Below are 18,934 nucleotides of genomic sequence, written 5' to 3'. Positions count from 1 at the left end.
ACTAAGTCGGTCAAACCAGAACCTGACAGATGAGACTGAGCCATCGAGACAGGCCATCGAAACTTGTCGGACGTATCAGGCACAATATCGGATGTAGGCCTATGCTCAACAACATCATGCACAAGAGGAGTCATGTGAACAACTTCACTGAGATTTTCGCTAGATTGGTCTTGACCAACCCCACTTGACTCTACACAAGTGGCGGAACATTCAGACTCCGAGGACTGGACATCCTTAGACACAACACTCAGATTCGGCTGACTCTCATCTGAGTAGACATCAAGATCTTGCTCACTATTCCCTGGGACTATAGCAATGGGGTCTGGCCTAGACACCACATGCATAGGATCAACATCACCACCAATCTCATCATGAGTAGACTGATCTAGATCTACACGAGTATTCTCGCACACCAAAGATTTGTCACTCATGACACCACTTGGGTTACTATAGGTGAAAACAAAATCATCACTGAATGTGATCAGGTGCCTAGCAGGTCTAACAGAGATGCCATTTGCCTCCATAAATGGGGCACCAGCAATAATTCCAGCATTTGTCATGGCATCATCCTCAACAACCAAACCGTTGACAAATTGTAATTCTAGGCCATTACGGAAGAGTGAGAAATAAGTCAGGCCAATGATACCATTCTTGTTTACATAATTATTTAGGTATTATTTCAATGTAATCTTCTTCAATCATCATCTCATCAATCACTATCTCCAATCCCAATATCTCTGCCATTGAATCGCTGATTAAATTCACCTCACACGCACTCCTTATCTCTACTTCTACTTCTTTCTCTTCATAGTTATAGTCATAACCACCAATAGCATGGAAATATGGGGATATAACTGAGTTACAAGGATTGGAGCGCTGCTCCATTCTACTGTTAACCGCCACGCTCTCTCGCGAGGCGGTGCCCTTGGCCGCGGACACGCCCACATGTATCATCGAGCAACTATTCATACTGTACATGAATATACGTTGAAGGGACTACACACACCCAAAATGCCAAAAGAACTCAAACCTATCACCGTTAGGCTAACGGAGCGCCTGGCCCCTTGTATAGAGTAAGAATTATCGGACTGTTGGTAGGATCACCTTAGGGCCTTAGGTTCAGACCACAAGCTGCCACCACGCCAGTAATATTAAAATAAAAGATAATTTACCAGACGGAGTATTGAGTGGGAGTGTGTGGTTTAATAACAACACGGCCAAGAGGCCGGATAAAGGGATATCCGCGCGCTGTACAATGTAGCGACAATGCACATCAACATTCATAATCAACACCTTGGCGAAGTATAACAGGAACCTAGACTATACCACTGATCTCTCCACTAGTGGAGAGATCAGTGGACTATACGCGAGGTTCAAATTTGCACCCAACCACCCGCTGCAGGCCTGCGCAGGCGTGGTGGCGAGTGAAAGGTGCAACTATAAGCTCGAACGCTCGCTCTGCACTTTTTCCAGCAAAGTTGCACCTTTCTTGCGCCCCTATTCCTTAGTGTGTATGATATGGGTCAATACATTTTGTCAATTTCCTTGATCAAATTCCAGTTTAGCCTCAGAACTAAAAACAAGATGACCCTTTTAATGAATTGTAATATGCTTACTTTCCCGACCAACCCCTTTAAATTTGAAAGATTACAACTTATTCCCATCTTCAATCGTCCACAAGTATTAGCCAAAGTAGTCTATCCACACCCCACACACGCGCCCCGGGGGGGGGGGGCACTCGACAAAAAAAGTGGTAGGGGTGTGCCGCGGGCGAGGCAAAAAACGGGGGCCTTGGAGCGGGCTTATTGTAAAAAGGAGGGTCCTCGGAACGGGCTTCGGAACTATAAATGTTTGTGAAAACGGGGGTCCTCGGAACGGATCTCCGTATCTCTGTGAGTGCGTATGCATCCCTATGGAACGGGCAATCGTGCATGACGCAGCTAGCGCGGCCTCCGCCGGGTGCGCTCTCGCTTAGGCGATGGTCGAAAAGCGCTCTACGGCCGCTTTTCACCAAATTGCAGCTCCTTGTAGCAAATCAATGCGACCGGAACGGCGTAACGAAAAATATGCGAAGCTTTGGAACGGATTTCTTTCTTCTTTTTTCTCGATAAGAAGGAAATGCTATGCCTTGGAGCGGCTTTCTTTGTTCTTTTTCTCAAAAAGACAAAAATGCTTTGCCTTGGAACGGAAATTTGAATTTAAAAATGGGGGTCCCCTCCGCGGCACATACCCACTATGCATTATATACTGAGTGTCCCCCCCCCCCCCCCCCGGGACGCGAAATTATTTTTCCCACCGAGTTCTGGACCAACATATGAATATTCATGACTTGCGTCTTCGGATTAAGAGTACGCATGCGCGTGGACTTACGAATCTTGTTCACGACCACACATACCATTGCCCATAATATTTATTTTAAAAAATCGCTTGCGCTTCGCGCTCACACTTTTTATAAGGCTTACGAGATTATTTCATGTTTATGTTGTTTTATAAGAATAAAACTAAGAAATGACTGCTCGGGGAAAATAAAGGTGAAGATAATTTCGGGCCCCGTCCCCTATTTGCGAAAGTCCGATCCGCCCTTGTGACACATACACACACACCGGAAAAAATGGCCGGTGCCCCCCTCCTGAAAATGCAAGGACTCCCCAGTGCCCCCCCCCAGGAAAAAAATCCTAGCTACGCCACTGCAGATTATTAATTTGGCTTCTCAAAGGGGGGGGGGGGCACGTCCCCTGGATAAGTTGTAAATCGTCAGGGGGGCAGTCTGCCCCCCCCCCCCTTGGTACACTAGTTGTTCCATGCTGATACAGCGTAGATCAGAAGGAAATGCTATGCCTTGGAGCGGCTTTCTTTGTTCTTTTTCTCAAAAAGACAAAAATGCTTTGCCTTGGAACGGAAATTTGAATTTAAAAATGGGGGTCCCCTCCGCGGCACATACCCACTATGCATTATATACTGAGTGTCCCCCCCCCCCCGGGACGCGAAATTATTTTTCCCACCGAGTTCTGGACCAACATATGAATATTCATGACTTGCGTCTTCGGATTAAGAGTACGCATGCGCGTGGACTTCGCCTCGACGCGAGCCGGTCGTAAGCATTCACATTGCTAAGAATGAATTAGCATCGTCAAATTACCGGTACCCTTACATAGTTACATAGGCCTTATAGGCTTAGATCTATATATATATATATATATATATATATATATATATATATATATATATATATATATATATATATATCCATTTCTTAAACACTTATCAAACTAGCTGCCATTAATGGCAAGACATGTGCTATAGGCTATAGGGCTAGCTTAGGCTAGCGCATTAACTTTACCTCAAATCTGGACCTGTCTAATGCCTAATACTAATAGTAATAGCCGACTAATGCCATGGTTAACTTCGAACCGGTAAATTCCGAACTTTACGTTTGATTTTATTTACCATGGTTTAATATGTCTTGTCCGTATACAGAACCAGTCCTAGATCTAAAAAAAGATATCTTAGTTCTAGTCTAGTCTCTAGATCTAGACTCTGATCTACGCTGTATCAGCATGGAACAACTAGTGTACCAAGGGGGGGGGGGCAGACTGCCCCCCTGACGATTTACAACTTATCCAGGGGACGTGCCCCCCCCCCCTTTGAGAAGCCAAATTAATAATCTGCAGTGGCGTAGCTAGGATTTTTTTCCTGGGGGGGGGGGCACTGGGGAGTCCTTGCATTTTCAGGAGGGGGGCACCGGCCATTTTTTCCGGTGTGTGTGTATGTGTCACAAGGGCGGATCGGACTTTCGCAAATAGGGGACGGGGCCCGAAATTATCTTCACCTTTATTTTCCCCGAGCAGTCATTTCTTAGTTTTATTCTTATAAAACAACATAAACATGAAATAATCTCGTAAGCCTTATAAAAAGTGTGAGCGCGAAGCGCAAGCGATTTTTTAAAATAAATATTATGGGCAATGGTATGTGTGGTCGTGAACAAGTCCACGCGCATGCGTACTCTTAATCCGAAGACGCAAGTCATGAATATTCATATGTTGGTCCAGAACTCGGTGGGAAAAATAATTTCGCCCCCGGGACACGCGCTCACAAGCACGCAAGCATTCCCAGATTCCCATCCCCTTATCAATCATTCTGTCTGGCTCTAAATTCTCTCTCTCTACCTCTCTCTGTAATACTGTATTATATATGTAACTACAACTTCATAGATTGATTCACTTCAATTACTGACTTATCAAATTAGATTGATTTGACATGTCTGACGTCTGACGGGAGAGAAGTACGAAGATCAAGGTATACAGACAGATCTTATTTATTTTTACTGCATTATACTGCACTTTGCATTGTCAAATTAAACATTCAATATCATCATGATCATCCAAGCCATATAAACATATCGATAAGCAACATATTGATAATACTATCGGGGGGTGTGTCTTTCTAAGGGGTACGGAGTGGCACTTTGACAATGCATTTCTCTTTGTTTTAAATGTGTTTTAGTTTACAGAGAGAATGTAAATTCGAGTTGAATGGTAAACATGATAAAGGGATAGTAAAACGCGAATGGAGTGATAAACATAGTAAAGAGATTGTGAAACGTGGATATATGACAAATAGATAGTTAACAACTCAACCAAGACCATCACATGTCATTAGTATTTTAATGAAACAAAGTAAAGGGTGTAAAAGTATTCGCATGCCAATGGTGAAAGAAAGATATCGAATAACTTTTAAATAAAAGAAAGATGGGAAGAGAAAATCCGAGAACAAGTTTCACTAGAGAAATGGCGTTGTTTTAATTCTATACCGTTTCAATAATTTGATGCAAAATGTTACAATCAGGTGGTTTCAATACTGCTTAGTTAATTGTACTATTCCAACAAATTTGTATTTGTGCAGAATCTAGGCTAAATCAAGTAATACATGTACATTCTGTTCCTTCCATTACGAAACTATTGAACATCTGTTCTTTGAATGCCACTTGACATGAGATTGTTTGAGAGATGCAAATTAGTATTAAAATTGACTTCATGTATAGAAAATGTTCTTTTTGGAATTACTCCCATTGAGTATAGTAGAGCCTTAAATACACTTACCATTTGGGCAAAATGGATGATATATAAAATTTAATTGGCTGGAATTCGCCTTATGCCACAAAGAAATCCTCAACGAGGTTAAGAATTATATTTTGGTACGAGAAAGCTATGTCATGTGAAAATATGAAGCGAGATCTTTCGAAAAATGTTGGTCAGATTTCATTAATCTTTTCGACTAATGTCGAAAAGATTTGTAATCGGTTTATTCAATACGGTTTTGCATCTTTATTCTGGTTCTCTACATAAATTGTAATTATGTGTTTGTTTGTTATTGTATATACTGATAATGACTCATTTCATGACAAAATTTATATTATTATTTATTGTTGTATTACTGTTAAACAATCACTAGCTGATTATTTTTGTGCATTGACTATGAAAACAAATGTACATGTAAACTGAAGTCTTATTGAATAAAACGCCCAACTGTGGGGGAAAAAGAAATTTGAAAAAAGTCACAAGTTAGCATAGAAAATGAAAATGTAAGTGTTGATATATTTTGACATAGTATTTAAATCATTAATCTATTTTACCCTTTTCCTTCCTCCTTTTCCCCATTTCCTTTTTTTTTCTCAATATTTCCTGTTCGCGGAAACCGTACCCATGGTTTCTACTTAGCATTTATCATTTGAGCAAGGTATGTTGTAAAACATCGCTCAATTGTTAGCCTCGTGGAGGAGGGAACTTAAGTTTAATCCCCTACCTAGCCATGACGAAAATATAACTTTATAAAAATGCGACTCTCTGCCTTCTAGCCAGGTGATCGGTATTTTAAAATTGAGAAGGTGTGCCTATTTATGATATATCATGTTATGCGAAGTGGCTGCCCTGGATAAGAGATGCTATTGTTATTATTATATCTTTAACATCATTGTTATTATCACCATAAGCCCACTCACTAAGAATGTACTAAATCTTCTTACCAAATAAGTTTTATTTGGCTTTTATTCATTCCATCACTTGAATCACAATGTTGTCTTGAGTTTCGATGGAATGTAGAGGAAAATGCGATATATTGCTGGTGATTAATATTCCTTTGAATTCTAAAAAGCTTTGAAAAATACACAATGCCAAGAAACGCATTATTATTCATGTGATCAGGCTATGACTAGAGGTTGTCCATCTCTTTGGGTTTCTAGAGATGCAGGTCTCCATACTGGTAGATTGATTCTTTCAAGTGGTTTGTTACCAAGGATGATGTCAGCTGCCTTCTCAGCAATCATAATTGTGGGGCCATTAGTATTCGCACTGGTGATGCTTGGCATGATGGAAGCATCAACAACTCTAAGATTCTCCAAGCCAAGGACACGGGTATTGCTGTCTACAACAGCCATTGGATCATCTTCAGAACCCATCTTGCAGGTGGAGGTTGGATGATATATTGATTCAGCTTTCTCTCGAAGGACAGCATCAATTTCAGAATCAGTTTGGGCCGATGATCCAGGTGTGACTTCATCTCCTCTAAACTCATCGAGTGGCCTCTGTCCAATTATTTCTCGAACGAGCTTGATACTTTCCCTCTGATCCTCACGATCACTCTCCGTGGCAAGGTAATTGGGATCAATAAGGGGATGCTCCTTGGGATCACGTGACTTAAGTTTGATAGATCCTCGACTGGTTGGTCTTAGTGTATTGACGTGAACTTGGAAACCATGGCAGTGACCCGGTATTTGTCCATGCTTATGAGTCATTGTCGGCACGAAATGCATGTGGATATCAGGATGTTTTACTCCAGCACGACTCCTAATGAAAGCTCCAGCATCCACATGATTGGTGGCTGCAAGACCAGTATTAAACATGAACCACTCAAGACCTATAGCCGCCATGTTAACGGGATATTTCCACTGTGCTTTGTAAAGCGTAACAGGCTTTATACAAGTATATTGGACATAGAGTTGCAAGTGATCTTGAAGGTTCCGACCAACACCGGGAAGGTGAGCAACTACTGGAATACCTAGCTCTTTTAACTCGTCTGCATTACCTACACCGGATAGCATTAACAGCTGCGGTGAATTCACTGTTCCTCCACACAGAATTACTTCTTGGGACGCTCTGGAAACTTTCTTTTTTTTGTTACACATGTACTCGATACCAATTGCTTTGGTTCCCTCAAACAAAACCCTATCGCATTGCGATCGTGAACGAATTGATAGGTTGTTTCTTTTTCGGACATCCCCCAACCAAAGATATGCATTAGATGTATTCCAGCGTTTACCCCTGTGAATTGTTCTATCCATATATCCAAACCCCTCCTGCTGATATCCATTCATGTCAGATGTATATGGGTATCCGCACTCTTTTCCTGCATTGACGAATGCCTTGAAAAGTGGGTTTTGAGATTTTCCAAGGGATATATGAAGAGGTCCACCGCCCCCTCGGTAGTCGTCTCCACCAAGTTCATGACACTCTGCACGTTTAAAGTACGGTAGACAATCTGAGTGAGACCATCCAATAGCGCCCTCTCTTTCCCATCTATCGTAATCTTCAGCATGCCCTGTTACGTATACCATTCCATTGATAGATGAACAACCACCCAGAACCTTACCTCTTGGCCAGTACATCTCCCTGTTATTGAGATGCCGTTGAGGAACTGTGTGGTAGTACCAATTGTAGGTTTTAGTACCGAGGGGGTACATTAGGGCTGCTGGCATCTGAATCTTCCACGAGCTGTCACCAGGTCCTGCTTCCAGAAGTAAAACATTGTTGCTAGGTCGGGCAGATAGACGGTTTGCCAGAACACATCCTGCAGACCCTGCTCCAACGATGATATGAGAGAATTCTTCATCATATCCTCCTGTCTTGGTGCTGATACTTCGTGAATTCCATTGCTGATGGTGTGATGTAACAGAAATGAAGCGCAACTGCCTCAATCTGATCATACCTGGATGTAGAAATATATATATATTTTATGTTTTATTAAAGCAATATTCCAGAAATTAATATTTAGATATGAAACTAAAATAGATGGCAATATTTAATAAGCTCTTTGATCGACACCAAAGCGGTACAGAAAATGACCTCATCATTATAATGATAATTATGCTTGTTTCATGACTACGGTGCGTATAAAAAAACGGGACAATTTTGAAGTCCATAATTTTTTTTTCAATTTATGTTATCTATATTTTGATGTTAATAGATGCTCTGAAATCTTAACTTTGAAATGCAATTTTAAAAAATAAATTTTGTTCATGCTTGAGCGAACACGGAATGTTTTTGTCAGGGGTTCAAAAAGAGGCTTGCGCCAGAATGGCAGAATATGAGTAATATGATGATCAGACTTTTTGCTAATCAGCAGACTTCCTCTTAACCATTTCATTATCTGTGCCATAATTTTCGAATTATACTGTCAAATTTTATTTACAAATTTATTTATTTACTTAAATTATTTTTTTTAATTTAAACTTCTTTTACCTTTGAATTTTCCTTCATAAGTAAGAAAAGAAGACTTTTTGTCAACCCAAGCAAGAAGATTTGCATTATTAATTAGGAAAACTTGTAATTATTCAAATCCTTTTATTATGTGCAACAAATTATGTTATAGTACCTTTAAAATACATGAATCAATTTTCAAGGGGTTATTGATATATTGACCAAGTTTATCAATATGCTTGACAGGACAAACAGGATGGGATTCATGTCTTTCAATGGCAATGGTGTATTAAGTCAATTTTGAAGGAACTAGATATAGAAGATCGGGTCAAATGTATTAAAAAGTTGCGAGCGAGCGAAGCGAGCACCCAAATATCCCCACTTGTATTATTACAATATCAAACTTTGGGATAGATTTTGACATAACATTCAGAAAATAATATCATATTTTACTTTCTATCTTTCCTTTTATTTCCTTTCCCACTTTTTTTCTTGGTCGTGATTTTGTTTAATGGATGGGGGGAGCATCCCCAAGCCCCCGCCCATCTGTATGGCACTTTTCAAAAGGCACCATAACCTTTGTAGCACACAATGAGAATTTGAAGAAAAAAATACGCGCTCTCCCATACTTCGGTTGAAAAAAAAAATGTTTGAAGAAGGAATATTCAAAGCTAAAAGAACATATTAAAAAGAAACGACAGAACGATTCAAGCAAATGAATAGATTTGAAAATGAATTTTGACCGTATGATTTGAAAAATTATGGCAAAGATAATAAAAAGGTTATAGAGGAAGTCTGCTGATGAGCAAGAAGTCCGATCATCATATTTATAATTTTATGCCATTTTGACGCAAGCCTCCTTTTTAACCCCAGACAAAAACATTCCGTGTTCGCTCAAGCATGAACGAAACTAATTTGTTTTAATGTCATTTGAAAGATAAGACTTCAGATCACCTATTGACACCAAAATATAGACATCATAATTTGAAACAAAAATTTTATTGACTTTTCAAATCTGTCCGGTTTTTTTTTTATACGTACTGTATAATGATAATTATACTTGGTTAGACAGCGCCTAATACTTTAACAGAAGTCCCTAAAAGCTCTATAGTAATACAGCATACTTACCCTGACTTTAGCAGAGCAGTTGTTACGCGCTCATGCGTTTCGAGGGATAAATTCCTACCAGGTACCCTTTTGCCTAATCTGGTTGAATGCAGCAAAGGAAAACACCCCAATTGCCGGGATTCGAAACCACGTCTACCTGATTGAATGACGAGAGTCGCAACCACTAGACTACGACGCCCCCACTCCAGGAGGATCGAAAGTTTGTAAGCTAGTTCACCCTGACAATTCTAAAATTAGCGGAATTTTTTTTTTTGTTTAATGGTTGACAAGCAAAAAAAAAGTCTTCAACCACAAATAAAGGATTTCGTACCAGAAAAAAAATTGACAAGCAAAAAAAACAAAAAAAAACTCCTCAACCGCGTATAAAGGACATTTCGCACCAGAAAAAATTGACAAGCAAAAAAAAAGAACACAGAAAAAAAAAGGTTTTCAAGCTCAACGGAGGGGGCAACTTGTGGCTCGTCAGGGATCAGTTGTAACTCGTCAGGGGGGCAGGGATACGTCACATGCATGGGTTGTGACTCGTCAGGGGGGCAGTCTGCCCCCCCTTAGGTACGCTAGTGTTGCTATATTCAGATATAAATCCCATGATAATTGATAAAAAAAACTTATATGTGCAGATTTGGCAAATTGCATCGACAACATGCTTAGTTTACATGTTGGGAAAACGGAAAGCATTCTATTTTGTTCCAAACGAAGGTTAGGATATACACACGATTTCAAGGTTTTATATAATGATCAGGTAATTGACAGAAAAGATTCAGTAAAATATTTGGGAATTAACAAGTGACCTACATGTATCATGGGCGGGGTTGGTAAACTCAATCACCAAAAAGGCAAATTCACGCTTAAAGTGATTGGTTAACATTGGTTTTACTTTTAAAAATCTGAGCTAGAAGGTCACACTTGTCACCTGTGTCTGTGATATGTTACAAAAATGAAGCCCAGAAAAAATTGCGTTCGAAAATAATTATTTAGTGCTTCAAAAATTGAAATATAAAGTGACCGAAAACACCATCTTAATTTCATCCCATACACTTATGTGTACTATTTAGGCGTCTATAAGACGCCTATTTACAAAATCGGGGTTTGCCTTGTAGTTTTAGCTTTTCATTCTCAATAATGGTCGTTTTCGGGGTTTATTAGTTCTAATACATGCACTTGTACACATGTTTCATCTTGGTTTGAGAATTTTTTAAATCGGCTGCTCACAAAGTTAAACAATACCTTTAAATATTTTGTATACATATCGCACTTGTTCAATATGAAGTCTAGACGTATTTTATGCTTTGCTCTAATACAATGTCCATTCGACTATGCTAATGCGGCTTTACGGTAGTCTGGGTGTGACGGATAAAAAATCTGAGAACAATTCAAAATAAGGTTGTGAGATTCATAAATATTGGTATGTTAAAATATATATTTTTGTTCTCATATATAGGGGTGTTGTGGCTCAGTGGATAAGTCTTCCGACTTTGAACCACAAGGTCCGGGGTTCAAATCCCACCGCAGCACTAGCGTCCTTTGGCAAGGCGTTTGGGTACATTTGCCACTCTCGACCCAGGTGTATAGTAAATGGGTACCCGGTAGGAAGGAATTCCTTGAATGCTCGATGCGCCCGATCAGGGTAGCCGTGCTAAAGCCGGGGTAATAGTCTGCAGCGCTTAGAAACATTTGTATTAAGCGCTATATAAATGTTGCATATTATTATCATTATTATATATTAGGTAGATTATTGTTTGCTTCAGGGCCCGTATTCCATAAACGAGATAAGCTTTTTGCTTAAGTCTTAGCAATTTGTCTTAGCATTTTGCTTGTCTAAGAAATCTTCCCTAACGATATTCTATAAACTTTAAGACATTTGTCTCAAGTCAGGCGATATGGCTAAGCCAAGTCTCAAATTCTATGACCTTCAGCGACCTTCTCAATACTAAATTGCTGCAGGGGTGACTGCAACAAACTTGCAAAAATGTCACTGAAGTTGTTTTTTCTTAAAACTTTGGATTTTATTGAAACTAATTACAACTATTGTACTAAGAGAAGAGCATTTATTACCCATATATGGTAAGAACTTTTTATTAAAATTATCTATATTTTTCTAATTACCAAAACATTTCAATCCCAAACCGAGTGACTTGCACAGTTTTTTTGTGTATCAGTCCCATTTATTACTTTTCATGTATTGTTATTTGTTTGTCAAAATATAAACTATATATTCCTCTCGACAGTTTACTTTAACTTCAGTTTAAGTAGACCTAGGCCCCGAAGGGAAAACTTTTGTAACTTTTGAGACTAGTCTTGGGTCTAACATTAGGCCTAGATCTAGACTAGGTCCAAGAACTATAAAATATCCGTCTGTTTTGAGGAGAATTGAACATTGTTTTGACTTTTTTACTTTCATGAAGGCTGCAAAACGTAACTTTGTTACAAGTGGGATGCCATAGTGGAGCAACTGAGACTGAAGCTACATATAGTACATATATCTAGCCTAGACCTAAATAGTATTGGTCTAGGCCTAGAACAACATTCGGGACTAAGCCTGGCTTAGCCTTACTTAGGACAGGGATAGATTTACATGTAGGACTATCTGACTTAGTTAGAGTTAGACCAAAAGCTTCAGTCTCCGACTGTATTTTGAGTTTTCTGCTAAACTACGAGTAAGACACTCGACAGTCTAACATTACGTTGGCCTAGACCTAAGATGGCAAATATAGCGATCTTCAACGCTTATATATAAGCGTCGAAATTTGTAGCCATCTCCTTGTATTAGTCTATAATATACGACGTGTCAAATTGTAGCGAACTAGTTCGCCATTTCCAGATCTCCTCTATATATATATATACGAGGGGGAATTGTAGCGAACTAGTTCGCTATTTTCCAGATCTCCTCTATATACAAACGACGGGAAATTGTAGCGAACTAGTTCGCTATTTTTCGGATCTCCTCGATATATACACGAGGGGAATTGTAGCGAACTAGTTCGCTATTTTCCAGATCTCCTCTATATACAAACGACGGGAAATTGTAGCGAACTAGTTCGCTATTTTTCGGATCTCCTCGATATATACACAAGGGGAATTGTAGCGAACTAGTTCGCTATTTTCCAGATCTCCTCTATATACATACTACGGGATTTGTAGCGAACTAGTTCGCTATTTTTCGGATCTCCTCGATATGTACACGAGGGGGAATTGTAGCGAACTAGTTCGCTATTTTTTTATTTTTCCAGATCTCCTCTATATACATACGACGGGATTTGTAGCGAACTATATACGAGGGGGCATTGTAGCGAACTAGTTCGCTATTTTTTTGATCTCCTCTATATATACACCAGGGGGGAATTGTAGCAAACTAGTTCGCTATTTTTCGGATCTCCTCTACATGTATACGACAGGAAATTGTTGCAAACTAGTTCGCCATTTCTCATCTCCTCTCTAAAATATAAACATGGCAAACTGTAGCGAACTAGTTGGCAATTTTTCTGATCTCTTCATATACACGAGGGGGAAATTGTAGCGAACTAGTTGTCATTTTTTCCAAAGCTTACATTATTGTGAAGGCTTCAAAGTGAAAATCTGCAGGTTTTGGCTGTATATATTGATGCCATATTGTCAAATTGTAGCAGACTAGTTCGCTATTTTCCAGATCTCCTCTATATATATATACGAGGGGGAATTGTAGCGAACCAGTTCGCTATTTTCCAGATCTCCTCTATATCCATACGACGGGATTTGTAGCTAACTAGTTCGCTACTTTTCGGATCTCCTCTATAAAATTATATACACGAGGGGGAATTGTAGCGAACTAGTTCGCTACAATTCCGTCTCTTGTATATATAAAGATTAGAAAAATAGCGAACTAGTTCACTAATTCCTCCTCGTGTATAAAATTTTATAGAGGAGATCCGAAAAATAGCAAACTAGTTCGCTACAATTTTCCGTCGTATATATAAAGAGGAGATCCAAAAAATAGCGAACTAGTTCGCTACAAAAGAAGAGATCCGAAAAATAGCGAACTAGTTCGCTATAATTTCCCGTCGTATATATATAAAGAGGAGATCTGGAAAATAGCGAACTAGTTCGCTATGATTTCCCGTCGTATATATAGGGAGAGGAAATCCGAAAAATAGCGAACAAATCCCGTAGTATGTATCTAGAGGAGATCTGGAAAATAGCGAACTAGTTCGCTACAATTCCCCCTCGTGTATATATCGAGGAGATCCGAAAAATAGCGAACTAGTTCGCTACAATTTTCTGTCGTATATAGAGGAGATCCGAAAAATAGCGAACTAGTTCGCTACAAAAGAAGAGATCCGAAAAATAGCGAACTAGTTCGCTACAATTTCCCGTCGTATATATATATATAGAGGAGATCTGGAAAATAGCGAACTAGTTCGCTACAATTTCCCGTCGTATATATATATAGAGGAAATCCGAAAAATAGCGAACTAGTTCGCTACAAATCCCGTAGTATGTATCTAGAGGAGATCTGGAAAATAGCGAACTAGTTCGCTACAATTCCCCCTCGTGTATATATATCGAGGAGATCCGAAAAATAGCGAACTAGTTCGCTACAATTTCCCGTCGTTTGTATATAGAGGAGATCTAGAAAATAGCGAACTAGTTCGCTACAATTCCCCCTCGTATATATATATATATAGAGGAGATCTGGAAAATAGCGAACTAGTTCGCTACAATTCCCCCTCGTATATATATATATAGATCGAGATCTGGAAATAGCGAACTAGTTCGCTACAATTTGACACGTCGTATATTATAGACTAATACAAGGAGATGGCTACAAATTTCGACGCTTATATATAAGCGTTGAAGATCGCTATATTTGCCATCTATAAAATACCGCAGTGCTAGACCTATCGCTATGCATTGCTTGCCAACTACGCCTAAACTTAGATCTAACCCTGACCTAGACATCTATGTAAAAAGTTAGATCTAACTAAGTTAGATCTACTTCTTTTTTAGGTCCATCTGTTTGTTTGGAGGAGTTTTATTTTATACATTTTGGGGAGTTTGTTTAGATCTAGGTTTCTACAAAACAGGCCTAAAGTAAAACCTAGACCAACAGCTCAGTCTAGACTGGGGCCTAGATTTATATAAAAATTTAGTTAAGATCTAGGTGGCCTAGCCTAACTTTTTTAGTATGGCTATGCTTTCTTCTATTCATTCCAGATTCTATTTCTAGCCTAGCCGGTAGCCCTAACGTTGGCTGATCTAGTCAGACTAGTCTACTGTTTGATCTAGAATCTCTGGCCTAGATCTAGACTAAATGACTAAGACTAAAAGTTAGACCCTATCTAGATCTAAAAGTAGAACTATATCAATCTAAGTAATAGGTCGAGATCTAGAGTAGAGACTTGTAGACTCTATCAAAATATAGATTCTAGTTCTAAAAAATAGTAAATGTAGGCTAGTCTAGATCTATTCATCTAACTTTAGGCCTGAAAAAGGAAGTAAGCTAGGGATATAGCATTTGATTATTTCTAGGACTGAAGGATCTTGATCTTTGGCTTACATCTAAAGCTAGGGGCTGTAGTTTGAGATCTAGAGGTCTAGGCCCCCCCCCCCCCACCCTAAAATTAAAAACGATAACTAAGCCCACAGCTACATGTAGCCAAACAAAAGTTAGCATTGACCACTGTCTTAATCTTATTTTGGCGTATGATATGTTGTTACCTTGGCAACACGATTTCTGATACAAACAAAAACATTCTCGCACATTTTCAACTCAAGACTGATGTGTGTGCCAAATTTGAATGAGCATTGGTTGAAAAGAGATGAAGGAATTCAAACTACAAGATTTTCACCTTATTTTCGTTAAATAATATGTTGTTACCATGGCAACACGATTTTTGATACAGGCAAAAATATGTCTTAGACATCTTCAACTCAAGACTAATGTGTATGCCAAATTTTTAGGAGAATAGACCAGTTGAAAACTGATAAAGTAATTCAATCACAAGATTTTCATTTATTTTTGGTATTTTATTTGTTACCATGGCAACACAATTTTTTTATATAGGCATAAAATATGTTTTGCATATTTTCACATCAAGACTAATGTTTGTGCCACATTTCATGAAAATTGGTTAAAAACTAGAGAAATAGTTAGAACAGCGAGATTTATACATAATTTTTGCCATAATATACCGTTACCATGGCAACACATTTTCCGACACATGCAAAAATGTGTCTTGCACATCTTTTCCTCAAATCCAATGTGTGAGCCAACTTTCATGAGAATTGGTATAAAACTAATGAAGTATTTTAAACGGCAAAATTTGGGCCATAATACATTGTTACCATGGCAACACAATTTCTGAAAAAGAAAAAAAATCTTCCACCTCCTTACCTTAAGACTAATGTGTGTTCCAAATTTCATGAAAATCGGTTTAAAAAATGAGGTAGGAGCTCGAAATGCAATATAGGTATAAATTATAAAATTTTGTTGGCTGAAATTGCCTTGAAACTACAACAATTAAGACAGCTCACAACTGTCTTAAAGTTAGGGCTAAATTCTTAGCCATGTTGTATTTATGAAATACAGACTCTGCAGTTTTAAGAAAAGTTACTTAGCCATTCATCCTATATCTGTCTTAGTTGCGCAAAACCTCTTAGCCAAATTCTAAGACAAAATTCTTAGCCAATTCTTTATGGAATACGCGTTTTGGCTAAGAATTTTATCTTAGACAGAAAATAAGACAAAATGCTTAGATTTTTGACTTAAGCATGCTTATCTCGTTTATGGAATACGGGCCCAGGTTCTTACTATTTGATTGATGGATATGTTTTTTTTTTGGTTTTTTTTACCATGTTCCAGTACTTGTCGTAGTTTATACATTTTGTTGAATTTGAATTTGAATTTATTAACAAACTTCATTCATTTGGTATGAACGTTTTGTTTTACAATATATACAATGATATTAAACATGAACAAAAATATTTATAACTGTATGTCCTATAAATCAGTAATACATCAATACATTTTCCATAGATTTCCAATTATTATACATACATACATATATACAAAGAGAAATGACGAATTGAAATTTAACATAGAGAAGGTATAGCATAATCTATTTATCGATGAACACAGATCAGGGAAATAACTAAATGTATGTATAGTGTATAGAGATATAATTTTGGTGTACATTGGATTTTACGGTAGCTTGAATGAAAGAAAAAAAAATGTAGTTCATGTTAAAACTCACCTCTCTTATTTACAACGGCTTTGATGAACTTACATAAATTATCAATTATGTTTTCATTATCAAGTTTCATTAATAATATCAATTTGTCTTCATCGCTATATAAGGTCTTTTAACTGTTGATACATTTCAGCTATTTTGTCCAAAATACTCCCATTCAGTTGTGTGTACATTTCATTCTATTATCTGAATTACAATTATTGCACGTTCTTAAATGTGAGGGTATTTTATCTGGGCGTCTATGTCTTCCAGTTTCAATGGGGAAATTATGGGAACTTATTCTAAATCGACAGATGTTTTTTCCCGTATTTTCTGATTATTAACAGTTAATATATATTTCTCTGTTTGTATATACTGCTCAGAAAGCTTATAAGTTCTCAATTTATTTTGTTCAACATCATTTGCTCGATCATTACGTAAATCCAATAAGAACTTTTTTTCTTCTTCTACTACTCTATCACGTTCACTATCTGGTATATCACCTTGTTCTAAACAATTCTTATTCACATCCAAATATATGTTAAATCCCTTAAGAAGGTGTTGGAGATTTCCTAGCCAGCATTCGCAAATATTCTTAATTATCTTTTTGTTTTCTTCAAAGGAGTGATATGGCAAGAATCTTCATCTATACTTCTCATTCGGGCATAATATTTTCCTACGTTTCCGCTAATTTGTGTTATCATTAATGAACACATTCCAACCTTTGGAAGTATTGCTAAGTGGCTCCTCCTTTTGTTAATTCCCAAGACATTTCTCAACCATTGAAACTGGACACTCTGAATTTCATTCCTAAAATACAACTTTGAATTACCATTTACAAGCTCCGATAACTTTTCAAAGTTGAAGGTAAAAGCGGCCCATACCTCCGAACCATACAAAAGTATTGGTTTTATTAGAGTCAAATATTCGTGATGCGGTTTTTATATTTGGAAGATTGTAACCGAAGGATTGAAATAATTTGAATAATACTCTCTTGGCTTTATCTGCCAGATTCACTCTTGTATACAGTATTTGAACGAACCGCAGTTATTGAAAACCAAACCTTAATATGTTGCATGTGTAACAAATTCAATGCTTTGTCCATTTACCTCGAAAGCAGTGGCGTACCTGGGATTTTTCACAGGGGGGCAAAACCGTCCGCCAAAAATTTTGACAAGCAAAAAAAAAAAAAAAAAAAAAGAAGAAAAAAAAAAGGGTCTTCAAGCTCGTCAGGGGGGGGGGCAATAAAGGTCTTCAAGCTCGTCAGAGGGGGGGGGGCAGGGATACGTCCTTTGCATGGGTTGTGGCTCGTCAGGGGGGCAGACTGCCCCCTCTGCCCCCCCCCCCCCGTAGGTACGCTAGTGCTCGAAAGTCTGATCTTTCAAAATGTTTCCATTCTTGTTACAAATTATCATTTTTTGCTTTGTCAGTATTAACATTCAACAGCCATTTATTACAGTGAATAATAATATAGGATATTTATATTGCGCACATATCCACCTTGTTAGTAGTCCACCTCCTGGACTGTTATTTGGTACAATACTATGCTTTTCACACTGCATTTCCTTAACCCCATACTATCCTTAACCCCGGACTATCCTTAACCCCATACTATCTTTTTTTCGATTCACACTGCCTTTCTTAACCCCGTACTATTGCTTAGCCGGGGTTAACGCCTTAACCCCGGGCAATCACGCAGCTCTTTAATATTGATGATTTTACCCGTATCCGGACATCTACCCCCTGGACATCCACCCCCCGGACATCCACCACCCGGACATCCACCCCCCGGACATCCACCCCCTTAGGACATCTACCCCCTAGGACAAGTACCCCCTAGGACATCTACCCCCCGGACATTTACCCCCCCGGACATTTACCCCCCGGACATTTACCCCCCCGGACATTTACCCCCCGGACATCTACCCCCCGGACAAGTACCCCCCGGACATTTACCCCCCGTATCCAAAATATCCGTGAGTAGATGCCCGGGGGTAGCCTGTCTGGGGGGGGGGGTGGTAAATGTCCGGGGGTAATTGTCCGGGGGGTAGATGTCTGGGGGGTAGATGTCCGGGGGTAGATGTCCGGGGGGGTAGATGTCCGGGGGGTAGATTTCCGGGGGGTAGATGT

General features: G+C 38.7%; 1 protein-coding gene across 1 annotated transcript in view; it reads right to left on the bottom strand.

The window, feature by feature from the left end:
- Window positions 1-2,103: 2,103 nt before the first annotated feature.
- The window catches only part of LOC129279869 (choline dehydrogenase, mitochondrial-like), a 42,618-nt gene continuing 25,787 nt past the window's right edge, over window positions 2,104-18,934 (bottom strand). Inside the window, exons 2-3 of the mRNA XM_064112634.1 lie at window positions 4,084-7,980; window positions 2,104-2,302 (exon numbers count right to left, since the gene is read on the bottom strand). Coding sequence (XP_063968704.1) covers window positions 6,197-7,980 — 1,784 coding nt within the window. The 3' untranslated portion in view covers window positions 2,104-2,302; window positions 4,084-6,196. The remainder of the gene's footprint in view (window positions 2,303-4,083; window positions 7,981-18,934) is intronic.

The sequence above is a fragment of the Lytechinus pictus genome, chromosome 17 (genome assembly GCF_037042905.1).
Source record: "Lytechinus pictus isolate F3 Inbred chromosome 17, Lp3.0, whole genome shotgun sequence".
In the NCBI taxonomy this organism is placed as follows: domain Eukaryota; kingdom Metazoa; phylum Echinodermata; class Echinoidea; order Temnopleuroida; family Toxopneustidae; genus Lytechinus; species Lytechinus pictus.
The sequence above is the reverse complement of the archived record's forward strand: the minus strand, read 5'-3'. Positions and strand labels throughout refer to the sequence as shown.